This window comes from Typopeltis vanoorti, chromosome 4, assembly GCF_054136105.1.
Source record: "Typopeltis vanoorti isolate ZY-2024b chromosome 4, IOZ_Tvanoo_1.0, whole genome shotgun sequence".
In the NCBI taxonomy this organism is placed as follows: Eukaryota; Metazoa; Arthropoda; class Arachnida; order Uropygi; family Thelyphonidae; genus Typopeltis; species Typopeltis vanoorti.
Window position 1 is genome coordinate 50,608,409 of NC_143552.1, and position 24,888 is coordinate 50,633,296.

The 24,888-nt window shown below is 36.1% G+C and overlaps 1 protein-coding gene across 2 annotated transcripts in view; it reads right to left on the bottom strand.

Moving 5' to 3' along the window:
- The window catches only part of mbc (dedicator of cytokinesis protein myoblast city), a 643,249-nt gene that overhangs the window by 285,643 nt on the left and 332,718 nt on the right, over positions 1–24,888 (bottom strand). For both annotated transcript variants that reach the window (XM_090391142.1, XM_090391141.1), the window contains exons 19-20: positions 23,263–23,360; positions 18,142–18,231 (exon numbers count right to left, since the gene is read on the bottom strand). In XM_090391142.1, coding sequence (XP_090247268.1) covers positions 18,142–18,231; positions 23,263–23,360 — 188 coding nt within the window. The remainder of the gene's footprint in view (positions 1–18,141; positions 18,232–23,262; positions 23,361–24,888) is intronic.

A 24,888-nucleotide genomic window follows, 5' to 3' on the forward strand; every position in this document is an offset into this window, starting at 1 on the left:
TATTTAACAGTTGTGAAGTTATTAAAAACATCTAATATGTGTAATTAATTGTCAATAAGCTTTTGTTGCATAAAACTTTAATGTACCATTACTCCTGACGATGTAAGTGTTACAATGCACAAAACTATTATTTATATTTACTGGTAAGATTAGAATTTCTGTAAAAGTTTTTTTCTTTTTTTATATCACTTCCACATACAAAAGATTGAAAAACCTACACATAAATGCAGTGTATCAGCAGAATTTATTTTAATTTGCAGTGGTCACAGCAACACTGCAATGAAAGAATGAATAAAATGATTTTAATAAAATGGGTGTAATAAAGTGTGATGCAAAAACAGCTGAGTGGTGAAGATCATTGCTAGAAAATGGACCAGTGATAAAAAAAAAGAATGTGCTATATCAACTATTCACACTACCTATTCAATTACAAAAACAAAGGCTTATGTGTTGGCAGTTCATGCTAGTTTATTTAATGGTATTGATTCACAACACAGAATAATAAGAAAATGATTAATATTTATTAACTTATTAGCTGACATTTTGTTGGTACTATATTCAGCATCTTCAGAGCACAAACACAGTTTGTCACAGTATACAAAACAACAACAATTTGGTATAACAGTGGAACCTGTTTTAAAAAAAAATTGTAAATGGATACCCACAAGGAACTAGTCCTAATTACTGCCATCTATTGTTGAATAAAGAGAGAGAAAACAAGTATTAATGCCATCTTAAATCGAATGTCTCCCAGATTTTTTGGTAAATTGATACAGCAATATTTATTGAGATTTGGAGTATATTTTAAAATTGTTGCTGATTCTAAAAACAATCTCTCTCTGACTCATAATGACTTTTGTGTCAGTCTTAGAGAATCTCTTTAGTAACTTATAAGTTTCTGTCATATCCCCTCTCATCTGTCTAACAAATAAACTCTGCAACCCACACACCTTCAAACTATCCTCATAGGGAACATTCCACACACCTGTCAGCAGCTTGGTCAATCCTGTGTACAACCTTTCGATGCTCAAGAAATGCAGGTGACCAAATCTCTGCACAGTAGTCAACATGTAGCCAAATCATAGCCTTATAAAATGGATAATAACCTCCCTATCTTTACTTGTCAATGTGTTCTTCTATTTTGCAAGAGTTGGCAAAATAGCACAAAGGATGTCCTCTGAATTTCAAATCTCTATCCACCATCATTCCCAGATCCCTAGCCTCATCAATTTCCTATAAACTAGTATGAATATGATACAACATTTTACAACATTAAATTAATAGTCACTGTCCTTTGCCTACACTGCCAATGTATTTATATCACCCTGTAACATACATTATCTTTATCAACTATTACAATCCACAGTTTTGCATCATAAGCGAACAACTGAATATCCTCCACCCTCAAATCTTCCTCTATATCAGTGCTTCCCAACCTTTTTCATGTCACGGTACACCTCACAAGCATAAATAATTTCGTGGCACACCTCACAAGCATAAATAATTTCACGGCACACCTCACAAGCATAAATAATTTCACGACACACACATTTTTCTATTAGCATGATTAATTTCTTCTATTTCGTACAGGGATTCAATTAATAAGATCTTTCTTTCAAACATTTTTGCATTATAATACATAAACATTCCAGCTAGACATTCGTTTCAGTCTTCTTATGCAGTCATAAGCATGAAATAAACAAAACAAATAGAATGAAAATACCTAATCCATACATCCTCAGATTGATATTTGACATAGTTTTTTATATCGCATCTATGAACTAAATTGTCAGATGTGGCTGAGTGAAACTGTGATTAAATTTTAGAACACTTATTTTATAAAATTATGATGTGAAAATACAAAAGTAAAATTAATTATACACAAAAGAATTACTGACTATGTATAAATATGCTAATAATAATAATTTAATGACAAAATAAACCTTTTAAGTATTAATATAAATATCTACAATATTCTTTTGCCACAGTTAATACATATATTTCCTTCTTATTTTAGTGGGATACTTGGGCTTGTTTCTGTGAACACAACTTTTTTATATCTGGGTCTATATTCGAAAGAGCTACATGCAATTCATGATGAAGACTCTTCAATGATGATCTCTTTAAATTCTTGATAGTGAGCATAGAAGAGAAACTTTGTTCACACATGTATGTTGTAGCAAATGGTAAAAGAATGTTTATAGCTTTTTCGCCGATGGATGGAAACTCCTTTTTTTGCAGTTACCCAGAATTGAGATAATGGAACATCCTTAAACTCAACTTCAAGGGTACAATCACTTTTTAAGTCTAATAACTCCTCCTTTTTTTTCACTGATAAATCGAATGCCATGTGATCTAATGAAGATGCAAATGATTTCAAACCCAATCGAATTTCTTTGTCTCTGTTAATTCAAAGTAGTGATGAAGCTTTCTCTCAAGCATGCATAGGTGTTGATTTACAAGTTCTAGTAGTTCTTTTTTAGGATTCGAACTACAATACCGGCTAAACATTTCAAGGGAACCATTTTTCACCACATCTTTCCAAAGTTGAATTTTGTTTTTGAATCCATTAATTTTGTCAGTGCAAGTTATATATTCTCAAGCAGTCCTTGCATTTTTTGATTAAGTTCATTTAGGTATTCAAATATGTCAGTTAAGTAGGCCATTTTTTGCAACCAGTAATTGTCTTCCAACTTAGCTGAATACTGAGAGTTACCCTCAAAAAATACTTTTAATTCTTCTTTCAACTCATGAACTCTGGACAGAACTCTCCCTCTCGACAGCCAACGAACTTCCGTATGGAACAACAAAGATTGATGCTCTGATCCCATTTCATCACATAAAATTGAAAAAAAGATGCGATTGAAGTGATCTACTTTTGATCAAATTCACCATTTTTATAATGTCATTAAGTGTGGACTTCAATTCTAGAGGTAAACTATTTGACATGAGAGCTTCTCTATGAATAAAGCAGTGTATTATTTGAACATCAGAGTTTTCAGACCGAACTTCGGACGCCAAGCCTCTGACCCTTCCTGTCATTGCAGCCACGCCATCAGTACATAAACTTATGCAATTTTTCCATGAAATTTTGTTTGTATCAAAGTATTCATTGATCACTAAAGATTTCCTTCCCAGTTGTTTGTTTCTGAAGTTCTTTGCAGAATAAATAATGTTCTTTCAACCCTTTCTCATCAGGAATTCGAATGGAGCTCCAAATAATTAAAAAATATTAGTGCAATTAGCTGGCAACAGTTGCTAACATCTATTAATTCATCAGCCTGTAAGGAAAATTTCTTAACTTCACAAATTTTCTGGATTAGTGTTCCTTCTATGCTAACTGACATGTCTTCAATGCACCTGCTGATCGTATTATTTGAAAGCGGTACTTTTTCAATTTCTTTTACTTCATCGATTCCAAGCATAGTTTCGACAATTTCCACACAAGCTGGTAAAATGAGTGATTCAGCAATTGTGTGAGGCTTCTTGGCTTTAGCTATCAATCTCGCGACTTTGTAACTTGCTTCTAGAGCTCCACTGGATACAATTGTGGCTGATCTCATGAAAGAACTTTGCATTTGAATTTGAGTTCGCAGACGTTTAAAATAGTTAAAATCCTTATCTATGTACAAAGGATGCTTGGTAGAAAGGCGTTGATGTAGTTTACTTGGCACCATCGTTTCATTTGACAACTTTTCCAGGCATATGAGACATTGAGGCACAGAAGAATCATCGGAGCACACGAAACCAAATTTCAGATAATCCTCTTTATATAGTCTATGACTATGTTGTGCCTTAAACTTTTTCTTTGGTTTACTTTCTTGGGCTCGCGAATTTGATGGATTTTCTGATTTTTTTTTAAATATTTGTCCATTATTGTGGGTAACTGAAAATTAAATTTAATAGAATTAAAATATATGCAATTAAATAAGCCATTAAATAGAAAGATATAAATCACACGAAACTAAAACTACTACATTATAATCGAGGATATCAAATAGGCATTGTAACTAGGACATCCAAAATACCGGAACACACAAAACTATGTTAGGAAAATGCCTATTAATGACAGAAAGTCTACGTTTACCAAGCTTAAGCTATATAAATTACACATTAATCATTTTGTAACTCATAATGTCAGCGTCCATTGTCCAAAAAATATCTCAGATACCTTTTGATTCCGAAGAAAATACATTACGAAAAAATGGTTAACTATAAGAAAAAAATAACTCACCAGTGTTTATTTTATCATGCGAAGGTATTTCTTTCTTGTATGACCGTTATAGCTTCAGCTAAAATGAATGTTATAGATCGAGGTAACAGAAAAAAGCATCTTTGTCAGCAAATAATAACAATTTGACTTATGTTCCACAAACTATCACATTTGTTAAAACACAAATTCAGAAAAAGACGCAATAAGACATTTCCGCTAAGGTATTTTACACAGACCACTTAGCAACATTGAACATCCACTTGAACGTAGTTCTTACAAAAATGATATGCTCTTGAAACACTCGACTGGTACTCTCACAACACAACAGATGAGTTGGAACTGAAGCAGAGTCATGACCTTCTGAGTCGTAGATGCAAAATGTGAGGGAGGGAGTAATGGCACCTATGACATTCTGGGAGGTAGCCTTCACAAGTGCGTAGCTAGAAAAGAGCAATAAAGCGAAAAGGGAACCTCGGCAGCCTAGCCCTCCGGTACCATCGTCCCATAATCAGGACTTTGCGGTTAAATTTTTCACGGCACGTCGGTTGGGAAGCACTGCTCTATATCATTAATGCACAAAGATCAATGGTACTGGGCACTCCACTAGTCACCCCTCATTCACCTTGATTCCATGCCACCATACACCACCCTCTAATAACTGTCTCTCAGTTGCATCACCCTCCATCCATGGCACCATATCCATTTCCATTTATTACAACTTATGTAATAGATTTCCATGTGGTATTCTGTCAAATGCCTTTGCAAAGTTCAGCAGTATCATGGTGTAACCATTTCCTTTATTTAATTCTGCTGTCACCTTATTATAAATGTGAATAAATTACCTTTTACAAAGCCATGCTACCCTCCCTATAGAGTATCATATTTCTATCCACCCATTTCTGAATTTCGCTCTCTCTACTCCCTTGGAAATGTCAGAGCTGAGACTTAGATCAAACAACTTTGTCAGAGGCACCGCCTCTCCTCACATATTTTCCCACTCCACTCTGCACATTCTCATAGCACATAAGCTGATATACCATCCAGGTCCACTGCTGTATCCACATTGATATTTTTCAATATACTGAGTACCAACAGTTCATCTACCTCAATTCTCTCATCAGTCTCTGTCACATCAATAACTACAAAGTCACCTGGATGATATACCCTTGCAAAGTGATCACTTAGTAACCGAAATATTTCTTCTGCTTCTTTCACTTTCCTATTATTAGCACAGAGTAACGTATTAACTCGACTTGACCCAATAATTTTTGACAAGTCGAACTGACCAATGTCAAAAAACTCCTCTCCTTTATTTTTGATACTTTGTGCATTCATTTACATGCATTTTAATATCCCCTTGGGTAGACAGTTATCTTTACATAATGCCATTTCCTGCCCATTCAGATTTGAAACCTGGGAAACTGCACTCAGCTCTTCACAATCATTCCTGCACGCATACTTATCTATGGCAGGGATCGCTAGTTCCACAGAGTCATTTGTGTACTCACACTCATTTGTCTCAGGGGGTGGTTTTGCATTTCCAAACTCTCACTGAACACTCCCTGGTTTTGCATTTCCAAACTCTCACTGAACACTCCCTGGTTTTGCATTTCCAAACTCTCACTGAACACTTTCTCTAAGCATCTAACTCCAAAACTACTTAAGTGCAGTCCATCAGGTATATACAGGTTCATCAAATTCACTCTACACATCTATAAATTGCACACCCTTCCTCAGGCACAATCTCCTTATTTACTCATTGGCTATCATGGTCCTTCTTCTCAATTCCATCCAATCATACCAAGGCAGCAGACTCGCAATCTTTACTTTCATACTTTTCATTTTTGCTTCTTCTAATAACTCTTTCATACCTCTCTCTCTCTGCATATTTCTCACCTTTCACATTTGTGCCTGCCAAAAGAAGAAATTTGCTCACTTCTTTCTTCTACAAACTTACAGCTTCGCTAACATCCTTTATCTTCACACCTGTGAAACATGCTTTTGTCACTTTCTCATTAAGTATACCTCTTATCATCAAATCTCAATACAACATGATCTCTTTTCTCCCAGTTTCTTGCACTTTTATGTTTTTCCCCATTCACTTTTTCTTTCACTCTTCCTCCTACTGTATACCACACGCCAATTGTTTCTCCAGTTGCTCAAGCTCAAGTTTTGAGCTTGAGCAACTGGAGAAATGCATATTTAGGAATTCATGTAAATATGCATTTCTTTCCACACTGGCATCCACGTTATTACTTCCAACCACTTCCTTCACACTCTCATTCATATTTTGTGCAATATCATTCACTGCTTCTGCTATTTTCTCCACAACATATCCACAATCCCAACTTGCTTCCTTATCAGGGAAAAGAAGGAGCAGCTATAGTACTGAACCCTAAACATGAAGACATTCCTCTTGAATGGCATACAATATCATGTAGATTGAGGAAGCAAATTTCAAGATGGGAAACTGGATAATGAAACTTTGGACTTATAGTCAAACAGAATATTCTACAAAGGAAGAAGTGGAGGAACTTTTTTGAGTTATTAGAGAAGGGAGCTGATGTAAAGAAACAGGAAAATTTAGTACTTGTTAATGATCTAAACAGTAGATGAAGAAATAATACCCGACTTAGAAAAATCTTTTGGGAAAATTTGGAGAAAAGAACAAAGCTATAAAAAGAACCTATCTGATTTTTGATCAGGAGACTACCCATTAGTAATGCCTTGTTCCAACATAAGATGTGCAGAAATTCACATGGAGAGAAAACAAAAGAAATAAGAAAATTCTCATTAACTATATTCTTGTTGATACAGATACTTTGAGCTGATCCAGGACCCAAGAATATAAAATAGGAAGACAGCATCATAAAAATGAATATTACACTGAAAAGAAAATAAGTATTAGTTTTAAAAAGAATCGAAGACAAGCAATTTTCAAAGGTGAACTGTAGACTCAATCAAATACAAAGACTCGGGAAAAAATGAAAGAGTTTGCTAACAAGAACCAAACGCTAAACAATCAGAAGCAAATCTGAAGTGAATGCTTATTTTCAGATAGATAGAGATATGATGAAGTTGTCTGAAAAAGAGAAAAATCTGAAATTCATGGTAGACCTAAGAAGTTAAAGAAGGCAGTCCTGGAAAACAAGAAATTACAAAGAAAGTTACGTACAAATGAATAGTGAAAGGTCACATTCAAGGAATGTGATTTCTTGAATGTGATTTCAGAAAGTGTTCTGAGAGAACAGAAGAAAAATATAAGACACCTTAGCTACCTTACATTTTTCTTCTATTCTCTCAAGGATTAGATAAGAACATGAATATAATTTAAAGTGACAAAATGTTTTGGAGGCTAGTAAAAAAAAGCTTAGAAATATAGGAAACATTGGTGTCAAAGGAAGTAAATATGATAAAGGCAATGCAGAAAATGAAAATAAAGATATTCTGGATATCTGGAGTGATTCGTTTGAAGGTAATTATTAAATGAGATAATCAGTGACAGAACTATTACAGAAAAAGCCATCAGAAAGAAAGAGTGCAAAAAGGCAGAGAATAAATGACATTCAATCAGAAATGCTCAAATAGAGAGGTATGAAAGTTGAACAGTGACCACTGCATAATTCAGTGATCTTGTTGAGTAGTCTTGAAATGAAACTGGTAAGATTTATGCAAGTATACTTGTGAAGAGACTAAGAAAAATTGTGGAAAACAAATGCAGGGAAGAACAAGCTGTAAGTCCAGACAGGCACTGTCAAGATCAAATTTTCACATAAGATAAATAGTTGAGAAACTGTGGGAATGTAACAAGGAATTGTACCTATGTTTCATCGATCTGGGAAGGGCATTTCACACAGTGCACTTGTCAAGACCATAGCTTTTCAAAACTATGAGGGTAAAAAGAACAATATACTGAGCAATATATAGTTTATATTTAAAGTTGTAAGTTCAACAAAGTAAAGGGAAAACACTTTAATGGTTTATTAACAACATAAATAAAAAAATGAATGTTTTAATCCAATAATAGTAACTCATAACATAAATTACATAACAGTAACTGATGCATTTTGAAGGATAAAGATAACAAAACAAATTAGATCTCTATTATTTTCTCTGCTATTATGTTCAAGGTTTAACAATTTGTTAAACCTTGCACATAATATGAAATAATACAACTACCACTGAGCTATTAGATCACTCAAAAATAGCAGTAGTTCCTTATTTATATATATATATATATATATATATATATATATATGATGGAAAAAAATTTAAAAAAAATACTAAACACACATCACAAAATGCCTGTAAAGCAATATAAAGACTAGGGTCCATTATCCACACTCATTATCAGCCTGGGATATATTATTTGACAGTGTATACTAATCTTATGGACAGCATAACAGATCTGCAGTAAAAAGGGGACTCACCAAAATTATAGAGTTATGGAGCAACATGGAAAAAGTGAACCAGAAAACCAAGTGTGCAACACTCTATATGCAGTTAAATGGAGGAAAAACTATTACTCTAAAAATATTCTGCTTTCACACATGATGTGAGCCATTGCCTGAACTGATGCTCCAAAACTGCAAGCATGCTGTGCTCCTACCTTCTCCAGTTTGAAGATGCTTGAGCGTTCCAGGAAAACAAGTGAGATCAAAGCCAGATGGTTGACTAGTTGGATCCTTTGCACCCTCTTTGTTGAAAAAGATCTCTGTATTGGTTCTTTTTCCAAGCATTAGAAATATTAACTCCCTCATCAATTAACTGTCTTGCAGTTTTCATGGGGGAATGATGAGATCTGAGTCTGCCACATCTTGCACGTCCAGATGAGTGTGGATTGTTTATGATTTCTAAATATTCTTTTTTGAAGAAATTGCTTCCTATGTAGACAGAGTAGAGCAATATTGCTCAAAACTGGAAGTAAGGTAGCAGGGTCAGTTTGATTGTTCCTGTAACAATTCTCATGCTTGTGTGTATCAAGCTTAGAGGTGTGATGTTCACAGACTACACAAAATAGAAATGGTATTTCTATTCCCTATATCAGAGGTACATCGGAAAAGATAGCCAAAGTATTGGTGAAACATGGCCTTCGCACCACCTTCAAGCCTCATGTCAAGTTGGCAACTCTGATCCGCTCACCAAAGGATAAACTTCACCCTTTAGCACACCCAGGAGTGTATGAAGTTCCATGTGACTGTGACTTGGCCTATTATGGGCAAACAGGAAGATCTGTGAACATCCGCCTGGAAGAACATGAAAGATACATTCGCTACTATTACTATGGCAAGTCGGGACTGGCAGACCACGCTTTGGACACTCCTTCACACAGGATTAGATGGAGAAAAACGAATGTGCTATTTAGGAGTCGTTATAGATCTGAAAGACTATTTTTTGAGTCAGCAATGGCTTTGAAGAATTCTCCCAACCTTAACAAATATGGTTGCATTAATTTGCCAAAAATTTGGGAGACGGTTATCCTAAGAAAAACTCCTGGATAACTGCTGCTTTTTTTTTTTTTTTTCTCGTTAGAGGGCGCCAAAAATAGGACTTTAGATCTTTTGTCTTTCTGCAATTATATTGTTTCACTCACTGTCGCGTTTACATGTGTGTTGTGCTCTGATGATGCTGATTTGAAAATCAGCGAAATATTAGTGTCAATAAAACATCCTTGTTGAAAAAACATTCTTGAATGCTAATAATGTCAAGTTCCTTTCTACCAGCTTCATTTTTAATATGATTCTGCCATTGATGCCATCACTCTAATCTTCTTTTTCCCTCTTTTACCTTGCAGTGTCAAGGGTTAGTCAATCATCGGACCTCAAACCGTTCGCAGGATAAGGTGGTCAGCCACACGCCCCGGTGTATCCTATGTCCGTAGTGTTAAGTTCTCAAGGCCGAATTGCCTGCTTTGCAAAATGAAAACCCCCAGGATAAACTGGGTAAAAAACCCTACTGACCACGCCCAAGACTGGCTAACTTGGCTATGGCTGAGGAAGATCCTTCAGCTCCTCATGTCACTGATGGGAATCGAACCTAGGACACTCCTTCCCCAGGTATATGGTTGCAAAGAGCACAGCCACTAGGCTAACTGCGCAGACCTAATTTTTTTTAGAACCCTCGTATCTGTGGTCTGTAGTCTTTGATCAAGTGCTTTATTTCTAATCCAATTCTCAGATCCATAAATTAAAACTGTTTGAACACTGTCTGTTAGAATACTGCTGGGTTTGGTGTTTTGACTAATTTCTATTTTATTCCATATACATTTATTCATCACTCCACCTATATCTTGGTCTTCCTCTGGGTCGTTTTCCTGCCAACCTGCCAGAGAACACTTGTTTTGCTAATTTTTCCTCTCTCCCATTCTGTTTAAGTGACCATACCACCTGAGATTAGCCCTGCTAATTCATTCCTGGACGCTGACAATATCAAGTTCTTTCCTAATATCCTCGTTTTTAATATGATATTGCCATTGATGCCACCTGTTCACGCCTCTAATCTTTCTCAGGGCTCTCATAACTGCGGTCTCTAGTCTTTAGTAAAGTGTTTTACTTCTGACCCAGCCTTCAGATCCATAAGTTAAAATTGGTTTGAATACTGTCTACAGCTAATTTAGTGTTCCTTCCGACTAATTTCTCTCTTATTCCATATAAATTTATTTAATTGACTTCCTACCATACCAGCTTTGTTGATTCTATTGTCATCATCATCATCATCAAATTCCTGCCATGTACCCTCAAGGGGTGTACAGGATATGACAGTACTACATCAAAAAATTACATCATTACTCACTTCCTATCTACAATTTTCTCCAAATCAGTCTGTTACTTGTCAAGACTTCAACATTATCAGATCTTATATTTCTATCGTCTAAGGCACTTTGTACCGTATCAATCCACCTATATCTTGGTCTTCCTCTGGGTCGTTTTCCTGCCAACCTGGCAGAGAACACTTGTTTTGCTAATCTTTCCTCTCCCATTCGATTTAAGTGATCATACCACCTGATAGCTCTGCTAACGCATTCCTGGATGCTGACAATGTCAAGTTCTTCCCTAATATCCTCATTTTTAATATGATATTGCCATTGATGCCATCTGTTCACGCCTCTAATCTTTCTCAGGACTCTCATATCTGTGGTCTCTAGTCTTTGGTCAAGTGTTTTACTTCTGACCCAGCTCTAAGATCCATAAGTTAAAACTGGTTTGAACACTGTCTTGTATACAGCTAATTTAGTGTTCCGACTAATTTCTCTCTTATTCCATATGAATTTATTCAATTGACTTCCCACCATACCAGCTTTGCTGATTCTGTTGTCTATTTCTATATTTAATTTACCATCTTCAGTAAAAATCGTGCGTAAGTAGCTTAAATGTTTTACTTGTTCCACAGGTTCTCCATTCACAACACAGTTGACATTTTCAATGATTCTGCCTATTTTAATTGTCTTTGTCTTTTTATTGCTGGCCTTCATACCATATCTATTACAATAGCTATTCAATTTAGTCAGAGAATCTTGCAGACTTGTAGCAGATTTATTTAGAAGTATAACATCATCTGCATAAAGCACAGAGCTGACATTAACATCTCCAATTTTTACATCAGGTTTAATACCACCTTCCTTCATAACGTGATCCATATAGATAATGAATAACAGAGGGGATAATGTACATCCTTGCCTCACACCAGATTTAACATTAAACCATATTCCTGTTCATCCTTTAATTCTAAATGCTGACTTACAACTCAAATAAAGATTAAGTATTGCTTGATATAATGCCCCATTGACACCATATAACTGCAGCGTATTGAATAGCTTCTCTCTTGGCACCTTGTCATATGCCTTTTCCAAATCGACAAAACTTAAATACAGATCTTTGATATATTCCCATGCTTTCTCGACTATTTGTCATAAAGTGAAGATCTGATCCTGACAGCCTCTATTTGGCCTGAATCCAGCTTGTTCTTCACCAAGCTTTTCTTCCACAATTCTTCTCAACCATTTCTCAAGTATACTTGCATAGATCTTGCCTGGAACACTCAGTAGGGAAATACCTCTGTAATTCTCACATTCAGTTTTATTTCCCTTTTTATATATGGTTACCACGAGAGCTCTACTCCAATCATCGGGAATTCGTCCCTCTGTCCAGGCTTTCTGAACTATGCAGTGCAGCCACTGTAAGACTTTTATACCACCATACTTCAGCATTTCTGGTCGAATATCATTTACCCCTGCTGCCTTTCCACATTTCAAGCCTTTGATGGCTTTTTCTACTTCAAGTATGGATATGTATTCCTGACTGCATGCCTGGTCAGTGTTTTTTATCACTATGCTGTCATCACTGCTTGTTTCATTTAGCAGTTTTTTAAAGTAATTACTCCATATTTGAAGGATATGTTTTTCTCCTGTTTTCATGTCACCTTTATCATCACTAACTCCTTTTACAGCACTTTTTCCCCCATTCCTAAGCTTCTTCAACAACCTCCAGAATATTTTGCCACCTTCTTAATATTTATTTTCTATATTCTTGCCAAAGTCCTCCCATGACTTTTGTTCAGCTAGTTTTACACACTGTTTAGCTTTCTTACATTTGTCTTTGTATTCTGTAAGAGTAAAAGCTGACTTATTTGCCAGGAACTTTTGATATGCTTTCTTCTTTTCCTTCACTGTCTCTTTAACTTCCTGTGTCCACCAGGGAGTTCTGATTTTTCTATCCTTGCACACAACCTCACCACATGCCTCTCTGGCAGAATCAATCAATGTTTTCTTCAGAGTTTGCCACTGAATCTCCAAGGTTTGATTCCTGTTCTCAAACTCTTTCATTTTTTCTTCAATAATCTTTCTGTATTTTAGTCTAGAGTTCACATCTGAGAGCTGCTCAACTTTTATTCGCTTTAAAACTTTCTTACATGTTATTCTTTTCAATATGAAATTCAATTTTATCCTGCTCAAGACTAAATAGCGTTCACTTCCAATTTCAAATCCTCTGTACACTCTGGTGTCCTGCACCAGGGAGAAAACATCACTATCAACAATAACATAGTCAATGAGACTTTTCTTATTCCTAGTCTCTTCTCTCCATGTGAATTTGTGCACATTTTTATGTTGGAACATGGTGTTAGTAATAACCAGTCCATGTATTGAGCAGAAATCCAACAGATATTTGCAATTATTATTAGCTTTGCTCTTTTCTCCAAATTTTCCCACAATATTTTTGTATGTCTCACAATCATTTCCTACTCTGCTATTTAGATCCCCAACAAGGACCAACTTTTCCTTTTTCATTGTGTCAGTTGCTTTTTCTAAAGCGTCAAAAAATTCCTCCACTTCTACCTTAGTAGAACCTTCTGTGGGACCATAGGCACAAATATGTCTCATTGTCCAGTTCCCCATTCTCATATTTGCCCACATTACTCTACTTGAGACTGACTGCCATTCAAAAAGATTAGCCTCGTATTTTGTGTTCAATACTATGGCTACTCCTTCTTTTCCTTGATTGTCACTGCCTGAATATAACATTTTGTATTTATTGCTCAGAAAGATCTCACCAGTTTTGGTCTTTTTTGTTTCAGTCACCCCTATTATGTCGATCTGGTACTTATCTAATTCCTCAGCTAGCTCCATTTCTTTGCCATTCAGGCTTCTTACGTTAATAGTACCAATCTTTAACTCTGGTGATGTTGAGTTGGGGTTTGTTTTCAGATTTGTTCCAGTAGCTGACTTTTCGCTGTTCGCCCTGGTTCCCTGGCAAAAACAACGGGGGCCTTGTTTAACCGGGCGACGCCCCAGCCGGCATGAAATTTTGTCATGTTGTAACATCATTTTTTATTTTGGTTTAACCAATAATAATACAATTTGGTCGGCTAAATCCCAAATTGCCAGCCCATCCTCGTTCGTTCAGTATCAAAATAGATACCCAACAGGGTGCACCACGAGAAGGTGAGGATTGGACATTAGGTCAGAAGCCCTGGTCGGTTCTTCACATTCCTTTAAAGGCTATGTGGAGGTCTCCTCTCAGTTATACAGCTTTGACCCTTAAGCACCTCTCTATTGTCCATTTCCATATTTAATTTATCATCTTCAGTAAAAATCATGCCTAGGTAGCCGAAATACTTTACTTGTTCCACAGGTTTCCCATTCACAACAAAGTTGACATTTTCAAAGATTCTACATATTTTCATTGTCTTTATCTTTTTTATTGCTGACCTTCATACCATATCTACTACAACAGTTATTCAATTTAGTCAGGGAATCTTGCAAACTTGTTGCAGATTTATTTAGAAGTATAACATCGTCCGCATAAAGCAAAGAACTGACATTACATCTCCAATTCTGATATCATGTTTAATAACACTTTCCTTCATTTTAATTTAACATTAAACCATCTTCCTGTACTTCCTTCAATTCTAACTGCTGACGTACAACTCAAATAAAGACTAAGTATTGCTTGATATAATGCCCCATCGACACCATATAACTGTAGTGTATTGAACAGCTTCTCTCTTGGCACTTTGTCATATGCATTTTCTAGATCGACAAAACTTAAATACAGATCTTTGTTATATTCTCATGCTTTCTCAACTATTTGTCTTAAAGTGAACATCTGATCCTGACAACATCTATTTGGTGTGAATCCAGCTTGTTCTTCACCAAGCTTTTCCTCCATAATTCTTTTCAACCTTTTCTCAAGTATACTTGCATAGATCTTGCCAGGAACACTCAGTAGGGAAATACCACCATACTTCAGCATTTCTGGTTGAATATCAGCTACTCCTGCTGCCTATCTGCATTTCAAGCTTTGATGGCTTTTCCTACTTCAAGCATGGATATGTATTGCTGATGTATGCCTGTTGAGTGTTTTTTGCCACTGTGCTATCACTGCTTGTTTCATTTAGCAATTTTTCAAAGTAATTACTCCATACTTCAAGGATATCTTTTTCTCCCATTTTCTTGTCACATTTATCATCTCTAACCTCTTTTACAGCACTCTTTCCTCCATTTCTAAGCTTCTTCAACCACCTCCAGAATATCTTACCACCTTCTTGATATTTATTTTCCATGTTCTTGCCAAAGTCCTCCATTACCTTTGTTTAGCTAGTTTTACACAGTGTTTCGCTCTCTTACATTTGTCTGTATTCTCTAAGAGCACCAGCTGACTTATTTGCCAGGAACTTTTGATAAGCTTTCTTCTTTTTCTTCACTGCCTTCTTTAACTTCCTGTGTCCACCAGGGAGTTCTGATTTTTTTTATCCTTGCAGACAACCTCACTACAATGCTCTCTGGCTGAATCTATCATGGTTTTCTTTAAGGCTTGCCACTGAATCTATCACGGTTTTCTTTAAGGCTTGCCACTGAATCTCCAAGGTTTGATTCCTGCTCTCAAACTCTTTCATTTTTTCTTCAATAATCTTTATGTATTTTAGTCTACAGTTCACATCTGAGAGCTGCTCAACTTTTATTTGCTTTAAAACTTTCTTACATGTCATTCTTTTCAATATGAAATTCAATTTTATCCTGCTCAAGACTAAATAGCGATCATTTCCAATTTCAAATCCTCTATACACTCTGGTGTCCTGCACCAGGGAGAAAACATCACTATCAACAATAACATAGTCAACGAGACTTTTCTTATTCCTTGCCTCTTCTCTCCATGTGAATTTGTGCACATTTTTATGTTGGAACATGGTGTTAGTAATAACCAGTCCATGTTCTGAGCAGAAATCCAACAGGTATTTGCTATTATTATTAGCTTTGCTCTTTTCTCCAAAATATTTTTGTATGTCTCACAATCATTTCCTACTCTGCTATTTAGATCCCCAACAAGGACCAACTTTTCCTTTTTCATTGTGTCAGGTGCTTTTTCTAAAGCATCAAAAAATTCCTCCACTTCTACCTTAGTAGAACCTTCTGTGGGACAATCGGCACAAATAAGTCTCACTGTCCAGTTCCCCATTCTCATATTTGCCCACATCACTCTACTTGAAACTGCCTGCCATTCAAGATGATTAGTCTCATATTTTGTGTTGAATACTATGGCAACTCCTTCTTTTCCTTGATTGTCCTTGCCTGAATATAACATTTTGTATTTATTGCTCAGAAAGATCTCACCAGTTTTTGTCTTTTTTGTTTCAGTCATCCCTATTATATTGATCTGGTACTTATCTAATTCCTCAGCTAGCTCCACTTTTTTGTCATTCGCTTCTTATGTTGATAGTACCGATCTTTAACTCTGGTGATGTTGAGTTGGGGTGTGCTTTCAGACTTGTTCACTAGTTGACTTTTCGCTGTTCGTCCTGGTTCCCCGGGGAAAACAACGGGGGTCTTGTTTAACCGAGCGATGCCCCAGCTGGCATGAAATTTTGTCATGTTGTACCATCATTTTGTATATTGGTTTAAGTCAATAAGAATACAATTTGGTCGGCTAAATCCCAAATTACCAGCCCATCCTCGTTCGTTCAGTATCCAGCAGATACAGATACCCAACAGGGTGCACTACGAGAAGGTGAAGATTGGACATTAGGTCAGAAGCCCTGGTCGGTTCTCTGCATTCCTTTAAAAGCTATGTGGAGGTCTCCTCTCAGTTATACAGCTTTGACCCTTAAGCACCCCACAACAGACGCTATCTTTGGGTTATGGCAAATGATGTAAGTTTCGAGAGAAAAACAATGGGAGCTACATCTGGTGTTTATCGATCTGGAGAAAGCATGCAATAGAGTGCCAAGGCAAGAAGTCTGGAGGTGTCTGATGGAGAAGAAGGTACTGGAGAAATATGTCAGGTTGGTGCAGGAGATGTACAGAAATGTGAAGACAAGAGTTCAGACCTGCCTGGGACAGACAGAAAGTTTTCAAGTGACAGTTGGCTTATATCAAGGGTCAGCATTAAGTCCATTCCTGTTTAATATTTTGACGGAGGAGGTGAGAGAAGACGTGCCTGGGACAATGTTGTATACAGAATCAAGAGAAGAAGTGGCAGCTAAACTGGAAAGATGGAGGAAAGTACTTGAAGAGAGAGATATGAGACTGAGCAGAAGTAAGACAAAGTATGTGTGTTGCAAAGTGGATGGCAGCCAGGAGACAGCTCTGGAGCAGGAAGGAAATGTCATTGGGAAGGTTAGGGACTTTAGATACTTAGATTCTACAGCGGAAGAGGATGGAGAGGTCAAGAAGGAAGTGGGATGCAGGATACAAGCAGGATGTAGGAACTGGAGAGGGATGGCTAGAGTGCTATGAGATAAGCGGGTGCTGATCAATCTAAAAGGCAAAATCTATAGGAAAGTAGTGAGACCAGCTATGACGTATACTATGGAAACTGTGGCCCTGAGGAAAAATAACATCAGCATGGAGGTAGCAGAGATGACAATGCTTAGGTGGATGTGTGGTGTGACCAGAAAGGATCATCTGAGAAATTACTATGCGAGGGGAATGGTGAAAGTTACGAACTTAGAAGCGAAGATACAGGAGGCAAGACTGAGATGGTTTGGTCATGTGATGAGGAGGGAGGATGAATATGTGGGAAGAAAGGTTATGCAGATGGATGTGCAAGGAAGGAGGAAGCATCGGCAGCCAAAGAAGAGATGGAGGAGATGGTGAAGGAGGAGGACTTGGGGATGAAGAACTTGGATGTGGTTACAGCCCAAGACAGGAGGATGTGGAGGAGACTCACCACAAACAGCGACCTTACTTAAGTGGGACAAGCTGCAGAAGAAGAAGAAGATTATGATTTACTTATTACTTTATAAAGGTTATATTAATAATGAACAGATTCTCCACAAGATAGCTGGACTTGTTGATAAGTCTATAACTGCGTTTCTGTAAATAATCTGATGTCTGATAACAGAAATAAACTGAAAAACTTTAAAAGTAAATTTTTCTCCAACAACATTAATATTCAAAAACGAAACATTAGTAAACATTTCATGGATATACTTACCAATGCCTCAAAAACAAGATTATCATAGAGTTCTGAATCAGAGTTTTGCATGAGAATGTTGAAAAGGGCATCTAGAGTGTCCTGTAAAAACTATGAAGAGAAATATATTAACTACAATTTATATGCTGTATGTGGATGAGCAATGATATGTACAATTTCTACCTCCCCCTATTTGCATTAGAATGCTTTTTTCAATTTATTTTTTTTTGACTCCCATCCATGAAAGGTTGTAAATCTATAGTAGATTAGTACATCATGGGTGTGCTAAAGATTTTTTTTTATTATTAATTTTTATAATCTTTCATAACTTTTTAAATTTATTTTTTAGCTGGTGGTAATCTTATACCATACAATGAAATTCATCTCCCATCTGAACACAATCACACACAATCCATGCCCATAGCAGGATTTGAACTGCAACTTGTTGGTTGGAGAGTAATATGCTATCCACTTGGCAAACCAGGTCGGTAGATTATATTTAATCGATATAATTACCAGTTCTTCTCAAGCAAGTACAATTAATAACGCAGATATATATATTTTTTTTTTTTAAATTGCAAATGGGTAGTCTTGCATATAAGATATCTTGCTTGAGCAAAAACTGCTTGTATTGGAAGTTTTTCAGAATCGCCCAACCTTAACAATGGACTCTCTATGCCAAAAGTTGGGAAAATTTTTAATAACTATACTGTTTAATTATATAATTTTTAAAAGTTTTTATTTATTATTTTTTTATAATCACACACACACATATTTCAACTGATCTTAACATATTGTTTTTTACCTGGCTCTCTTGCAACTGCATACAAGGAGAGATTCCATTCTCCATAGACCTTCTTTGTTGTTTAATTTCAAGCTGTTTTACACTGACAATAATCCACAATATGTGAATAGAAATATTTGTAATTAATCTATCTTAATTAAATATTTTCAACTGGGTCTACATGTTACTTATTCAGAATGAATAACACACATACCTATTAATAATCTTATTCAGAATTAGAAAAGTTCTTTCATTTAACTATCATAAGACTGAGATGGTTTCATGTGATGAGGAGGGAGGATGAATATGTGGGAAGAAAGGTTATGCAGATGGATGTGCAGAGAAGGGAGGAAGCACAGGCAGCCAAAGAAGAGATGGTGGCTACCTTGATACGAGTCACTGGGACTCGTATCAAGGTAGCAACTGCAGATGCTAGGTTGTTTGACATTTGGCTATGGACAATATTTAACTAATCTACTTGTGACAATTTATCATGTTTCTTCTTTGTCATACTCTGCAATGGTAAAGAACAAAGCAAACACTAAAGGAAAAGCATCCTGACAGAAATGGCATATTACTATGCACCCTAACAATCAGAGTTCTAGAAATAAATCTAGTAGCCACATAAAAATTTTACTCACCCAAGGTATCAATTTACTTTATATAAACATTGCAAATCATGTTTTAAAAAAACTAAATATTACAATCACAAAAGAAAGCAATACATTATTTAATTCTTACTGCACATTGCATGTAATTATACAGAAATATCCTTTCCTTTCAATGTGACATTTGACATTTGACAAGGAAAGTTCATTCCTTCCTTTCTTTTATTTCAGGGTCAGAAATGATGACATCTGGTGATATTTCTAGAATCAAAGTTGCATTCTCCTGCTAATTTGTTGATGTCATCGTTTAGTGATCCTCCTGTTTCTGTTGGAAAGTTCCGAATAACAGTGTTTGGCCTCAATTGAGTCATGTACTGTTGATGTGATTAGGTCGCGGTTCCTTGGCATTGCCAGACAAGGGTGCACTTGATTTTTGACTTGTTTTTGACTTGTTCAGAAGTTGCTTTACAAAATGGAGACAGAACAAACAGATGAAGGGCTACTTGCGGTCGATAAATAGTTTGTGTGCAGATTCTTCTATTTTTGCATAGGAAGCATGTAGCCAGTGGCAACAAAAACTGTAAAATATACCCTTTTTCTTACCAGTAACATCAATTTTACAGCTGTGGCACTTTATATTATCATTGGGTTTGTTGGTGATCAATGACACTGCATTGGAGAGACACCAGGTGCTCTTACTTGCATGGTAAATTAAAATGATGGTTCTATAATTCTCGCAATCTCTGGTATTTGATTTTTTAGGAATTGGGATGAATACTAATGCTTTTCCAATCTCTAGGCCAGTATATTTTCTTTCAAAGCTGTTGACAAATTTCGATTAATATATATTCATCACTTCATCCTCAGTTGTGCTCTGGTGATCAATGGCACTGCAATGGAGAGACACAAGGTGCTCTTACTCACATGGTAAATTAAATTGACGGTTCTATAATTCTCACGATCTCTGGTGTTTGATTTTTTAGGAATTGGGATGAATAGTGATGTTTTCCAATCTCTAGGCCAGTATATTTTCTTCCAAAACTCTTGACAAATTTTGATTAATATATTCACTACTTCATCCTCAGCTACTCTCAATAATTTCACTGACACTCCATGAGCTCCAGTGCTTTTCCTTTTGGCAGCTGTATCATTGCTGATATCACTTCACTTTTCATTATCATGGGTAGTCAACAAATTCTCTCATTTCAAATTCTCTTTCAAGATTAATATCTTTCTTGTACAAATCTTCTACATACTCTTTCCATCTTTTTTCACTGCTTCTTCTTTAATCAAACATCTTCCTAAATTACTTTTTTATAACTCCTAATGTAGGGATAAATTTCCCTGTAACATCACTCATCTTTCTAAATAGATTTCTTGTTCTACCCCTAATATTGCTTTTTTTGATTTGCAACCTAATTAATCATTGAAGTAATATGCTCTAGGATGGAAACACATATTCCCCATTCCATGCTAAATTCCTATCCCCAAATTTGGTTCTCCCAAAGATGTGCCAAAGCTCTACAAATGAAAGACTAAGCATACCACAACTGGCTATCATCAGAAACTCTGCTTTCTCTCACCACTTACACTAAAGCCCAACACAGCTGCAAGAAAATCATCAATGTATCAAAATCTGATTTCCAAAGAACCAAAAGCAGGAAGCTTGCATTGTGTCCAAATCACAACCATGCATTTTGGTCTCTGGCCAAAGTAGTTGTCCACAACTTTGGCCCAACACTGCTCCCACCACTCCTGCACTTAGATGGATCTGCAATTGTCTACAGAGAAAGCCAATCTCCTGGCATTAAACAAATGCCTGCATACATAATTTTAGTAAATGCTCTCCAACTGTTCCAAACACTTAACACTCAAGACCCCACTGATCTTTTATCAGAAGGTGATTAAAAGTATCCTATCCAAAAAAAAAGTCCCCTGGCCCTGATGGCAATTGTCCTAAAGATTTGTGCTCCAGAGTTGACTCCAATTCTATGTTGCCTATTTGCTCTTTTGTTCCACAGGCATCCGTCCTATGCCCTTTAAATCAGTCCATGTCTAACCTATCAAGAATGGTGGCAGATCCTCACAATCAAATTATTGCCCAATCTCTCTCTCATCGGTTCCACTTTAAAGTAATGCAGAGAATCATCAACAGCCATCTCATATGCTATCTCGAAAGTACTCAACTAATAAGTGATAACTAGTACAGATTCCAGCAATGTCTTTCAACAGGGGATCTGCTCATTAAATCACATACATCTGGATAAGCATAGAAAAGCTTGGCAAATTTCAAGCAGTTGCACTAGATATCTCCAAGACTTTTGACTAGATCTGGCTCAAGGGCTATTAAGTAAGCTTCCTTCATCTGGCCTGTCCCATGACTTCTACAACTGGATAGACAGTTTACTCACCAGATGCACATTGTGAGTGATTGTGTGGTTCCTTATCTTCTAACTATGCAACTAATGCTGGGTCTCACCCACCCTGTTTCTTCAATACATCAGTGACTTGCTCCAGCTAACTACCAATCCAATACAGAGTTATGCCGACAACAGTACACTACATTTCTCCTTCTTACTTGACAAACCTAGCACCAAACAAACCACAACTCACAGAGCACAACCTCTGCAAGTCTAATTCTGATCTTCAAACTATTCTTCGATGGGGCTCAGATAACCTTGTCAATTTCAATGCCTTCAAAACACAGTTCTGCCTTATTTCCCCACCACCTCTCAACAAGCAACCATATTATCTGTGTGTTACCATTGACAACACACAAATCTCTAGGCAAGATGAAATCTCTCTCTCTCTCTCTCTCTCTCCTTGAGAGAGTGACCATCAAGACTCTTGGCATAAACACATTACAACCATTGCCTCCTTGGCATCCAAAAAAGTTAGGATTCCTCTTTTGTTCAAGGCATTACTTTACCCCCAAACACTGCTCACACATCTGGGGAGATGCTGCTAAGAGCTCCCTAAAAATACTCAACACAGTGCAGAAGAGAGCAGTCAGACTGATTAATGACTGATCTGTTATCAACTGACTCCAACTACTCTTCACTTTAAATTCTATAAATATTTACGTGGTAAATGTTCATCAGAATTATCTTCAATAATTCTCTCCCCCCCCCCCACTACCAAATTCATCAAAACACATACAATTACATTCAACATCCCTTCAGAGTCAAACTACATACTTGTAGAACAAGTTTCTCTTCCTCCTCCTTCATTCCTACTTGCTGTATTGTAGAAGAGCCTTCCCTCTCATGTGTTTCCCAAGGATTACAATGTACAGACCTTCAAATCCAAAGTGAACAAGCTCCTCATTTCCTAATTCTTTTCCCATACACAGTACTAATGTACTATCAGTTGACCAACCAATTTCTTGTGTATGGGCCCAATATTAAAAGAGAGGGAAGTAATAATGATATTAGGAAAAATATTGGAGACATTCTATAATGTGTGAATATAGGAGAAATATATAAACAGCATATTAATTTGGAAAATGATTGTTGCTGAGAAGCTGTTAATAATATAAACTTAATGATACAGTATCATCACATTATCCTGCACACCTACTGAAGTTATATATGAGATGATGATTAAGTGTAATCTGAAAAACCATTCAAAATGCAATTAGTTAATATCATACAAGTATTATCTTGAAAGAGATGTAATGAGTACATTCCTGTGAAATTTTTTGATGGTACTAATAATATTATAACATAAGTGAGATATTGAAAAACTTACCTTTACTACTTCTTCTCCATCCACTTTCATTAAAGCACTTAGATTATTTTTAAGATTATCAGGATTTGCCCACCATTTTAAAAGTCCAAGAAGATCAACTAAAATAAAATAAAGCAGAAAAAAATATATGTACAGATAAATATATATACATACAATATTTAATCATTTCATGCTATATCAAAAAACAATTATTTCTAAATCATTAATATATGCAATATCCTCACCAGCAGATGTGACCACTTTTCTATGACAGACAATTTATTTAAAGTAGCAGAAAGATATTTTATTTTGATTACCAAGTTAAAACATCTTTCATCATGAATTACATAAATGAAAGACCAATGACCCATATGTATTGGTGAAGAAGAAGAATATGTAAGGTGTAACATATAAATAAGCATGATTCAGTTTTAATAATCTTTTCCCAAACCAATACTCTCTCCCTCTGCTCCCTTAAACTTCCTTCATCTCCTTTATCATTTACTTTCTTCTATTTTTCCTGTTCAATCTGTCTTTTAACTTTCACTAACAATTAATCTAAAATTATCCTACTCACAGGTAAGTGATCCTTCATTTATGTAATTCCAATTAACATGTACTGACAGCTTATTCCAAAATCAATAGCTTTGGTACTATGATAATTAAGTTTATCATTAGTAGAGATTAAGCATACGGTTCACATGTTCCAATTTTTAATATCTTTATTAACAGATGGAATAATGAATAACTTCTGTTCATGTAACATCATCTATCAGATGTCCCTGCTTCTTACAAAATGTTTGTTGGGACAGTTGTGATCCAAGGAACTTCTGGATATGATTAGGGATTTTCACGTTATGGAAATGGAAGGCTAATGAATAAACTACTTTTCACCTACATTTCCACCCCCTCTCATTAAATGGGATTGCTGTTACAACAACTAAAATAAAGCTAAATGCTCAGCTCTTGCAGAGATGCCTACAGCAAATAATTTCATATCATATCAGAAACAGTGTACAATATGCCTCTTGGGAGTTTTTCAACAAAAAATGCTTCAGAATACTAAATTTACTTAGACATTAAAAAAGTCCTCTTCGATGGCATCACTGCAATAGTCAAATTGTGCTCAACAACAAAACCTGTCCTATATTATCTCTTCAATATTTTGAACCCATGTGAAACTTATCCCTATGCATGGAAGTAAGCATATATTCAACTTATTAAAAAAAAAAAAAAAAATTGACCAAACTCTCGACCAATTGCCATCAATCTGTTCAACCTGTCTTTTCTTTAACTTTCACTAACAATTAATCTAAAATTACTCTACTCACAAGTGAGTGGCCCTTCATTTATGTAATTCCATCAACTCATTCTTCTGTAAAACAATGTGAAGTCATCAAGAGTCAGCTTCTCCACTACCTAGAGGCCTATCAGTGATTATTCAGTGATCACCAATACGGATTTTGCCATTCTAGATCTATGGATAACCTTTTATCCTACACCACCCATCAAACACATACTATGAAAAGGTTTGAAGAAACATGCTGCCGCTCTTGGCCTTTCCAGGGCATTTGATCATGTCTGACAGTGAAGCCAGCTCAATAAATTACCATTCTTTGGTCTACCTGTCACCCTCTGTAAATGAAT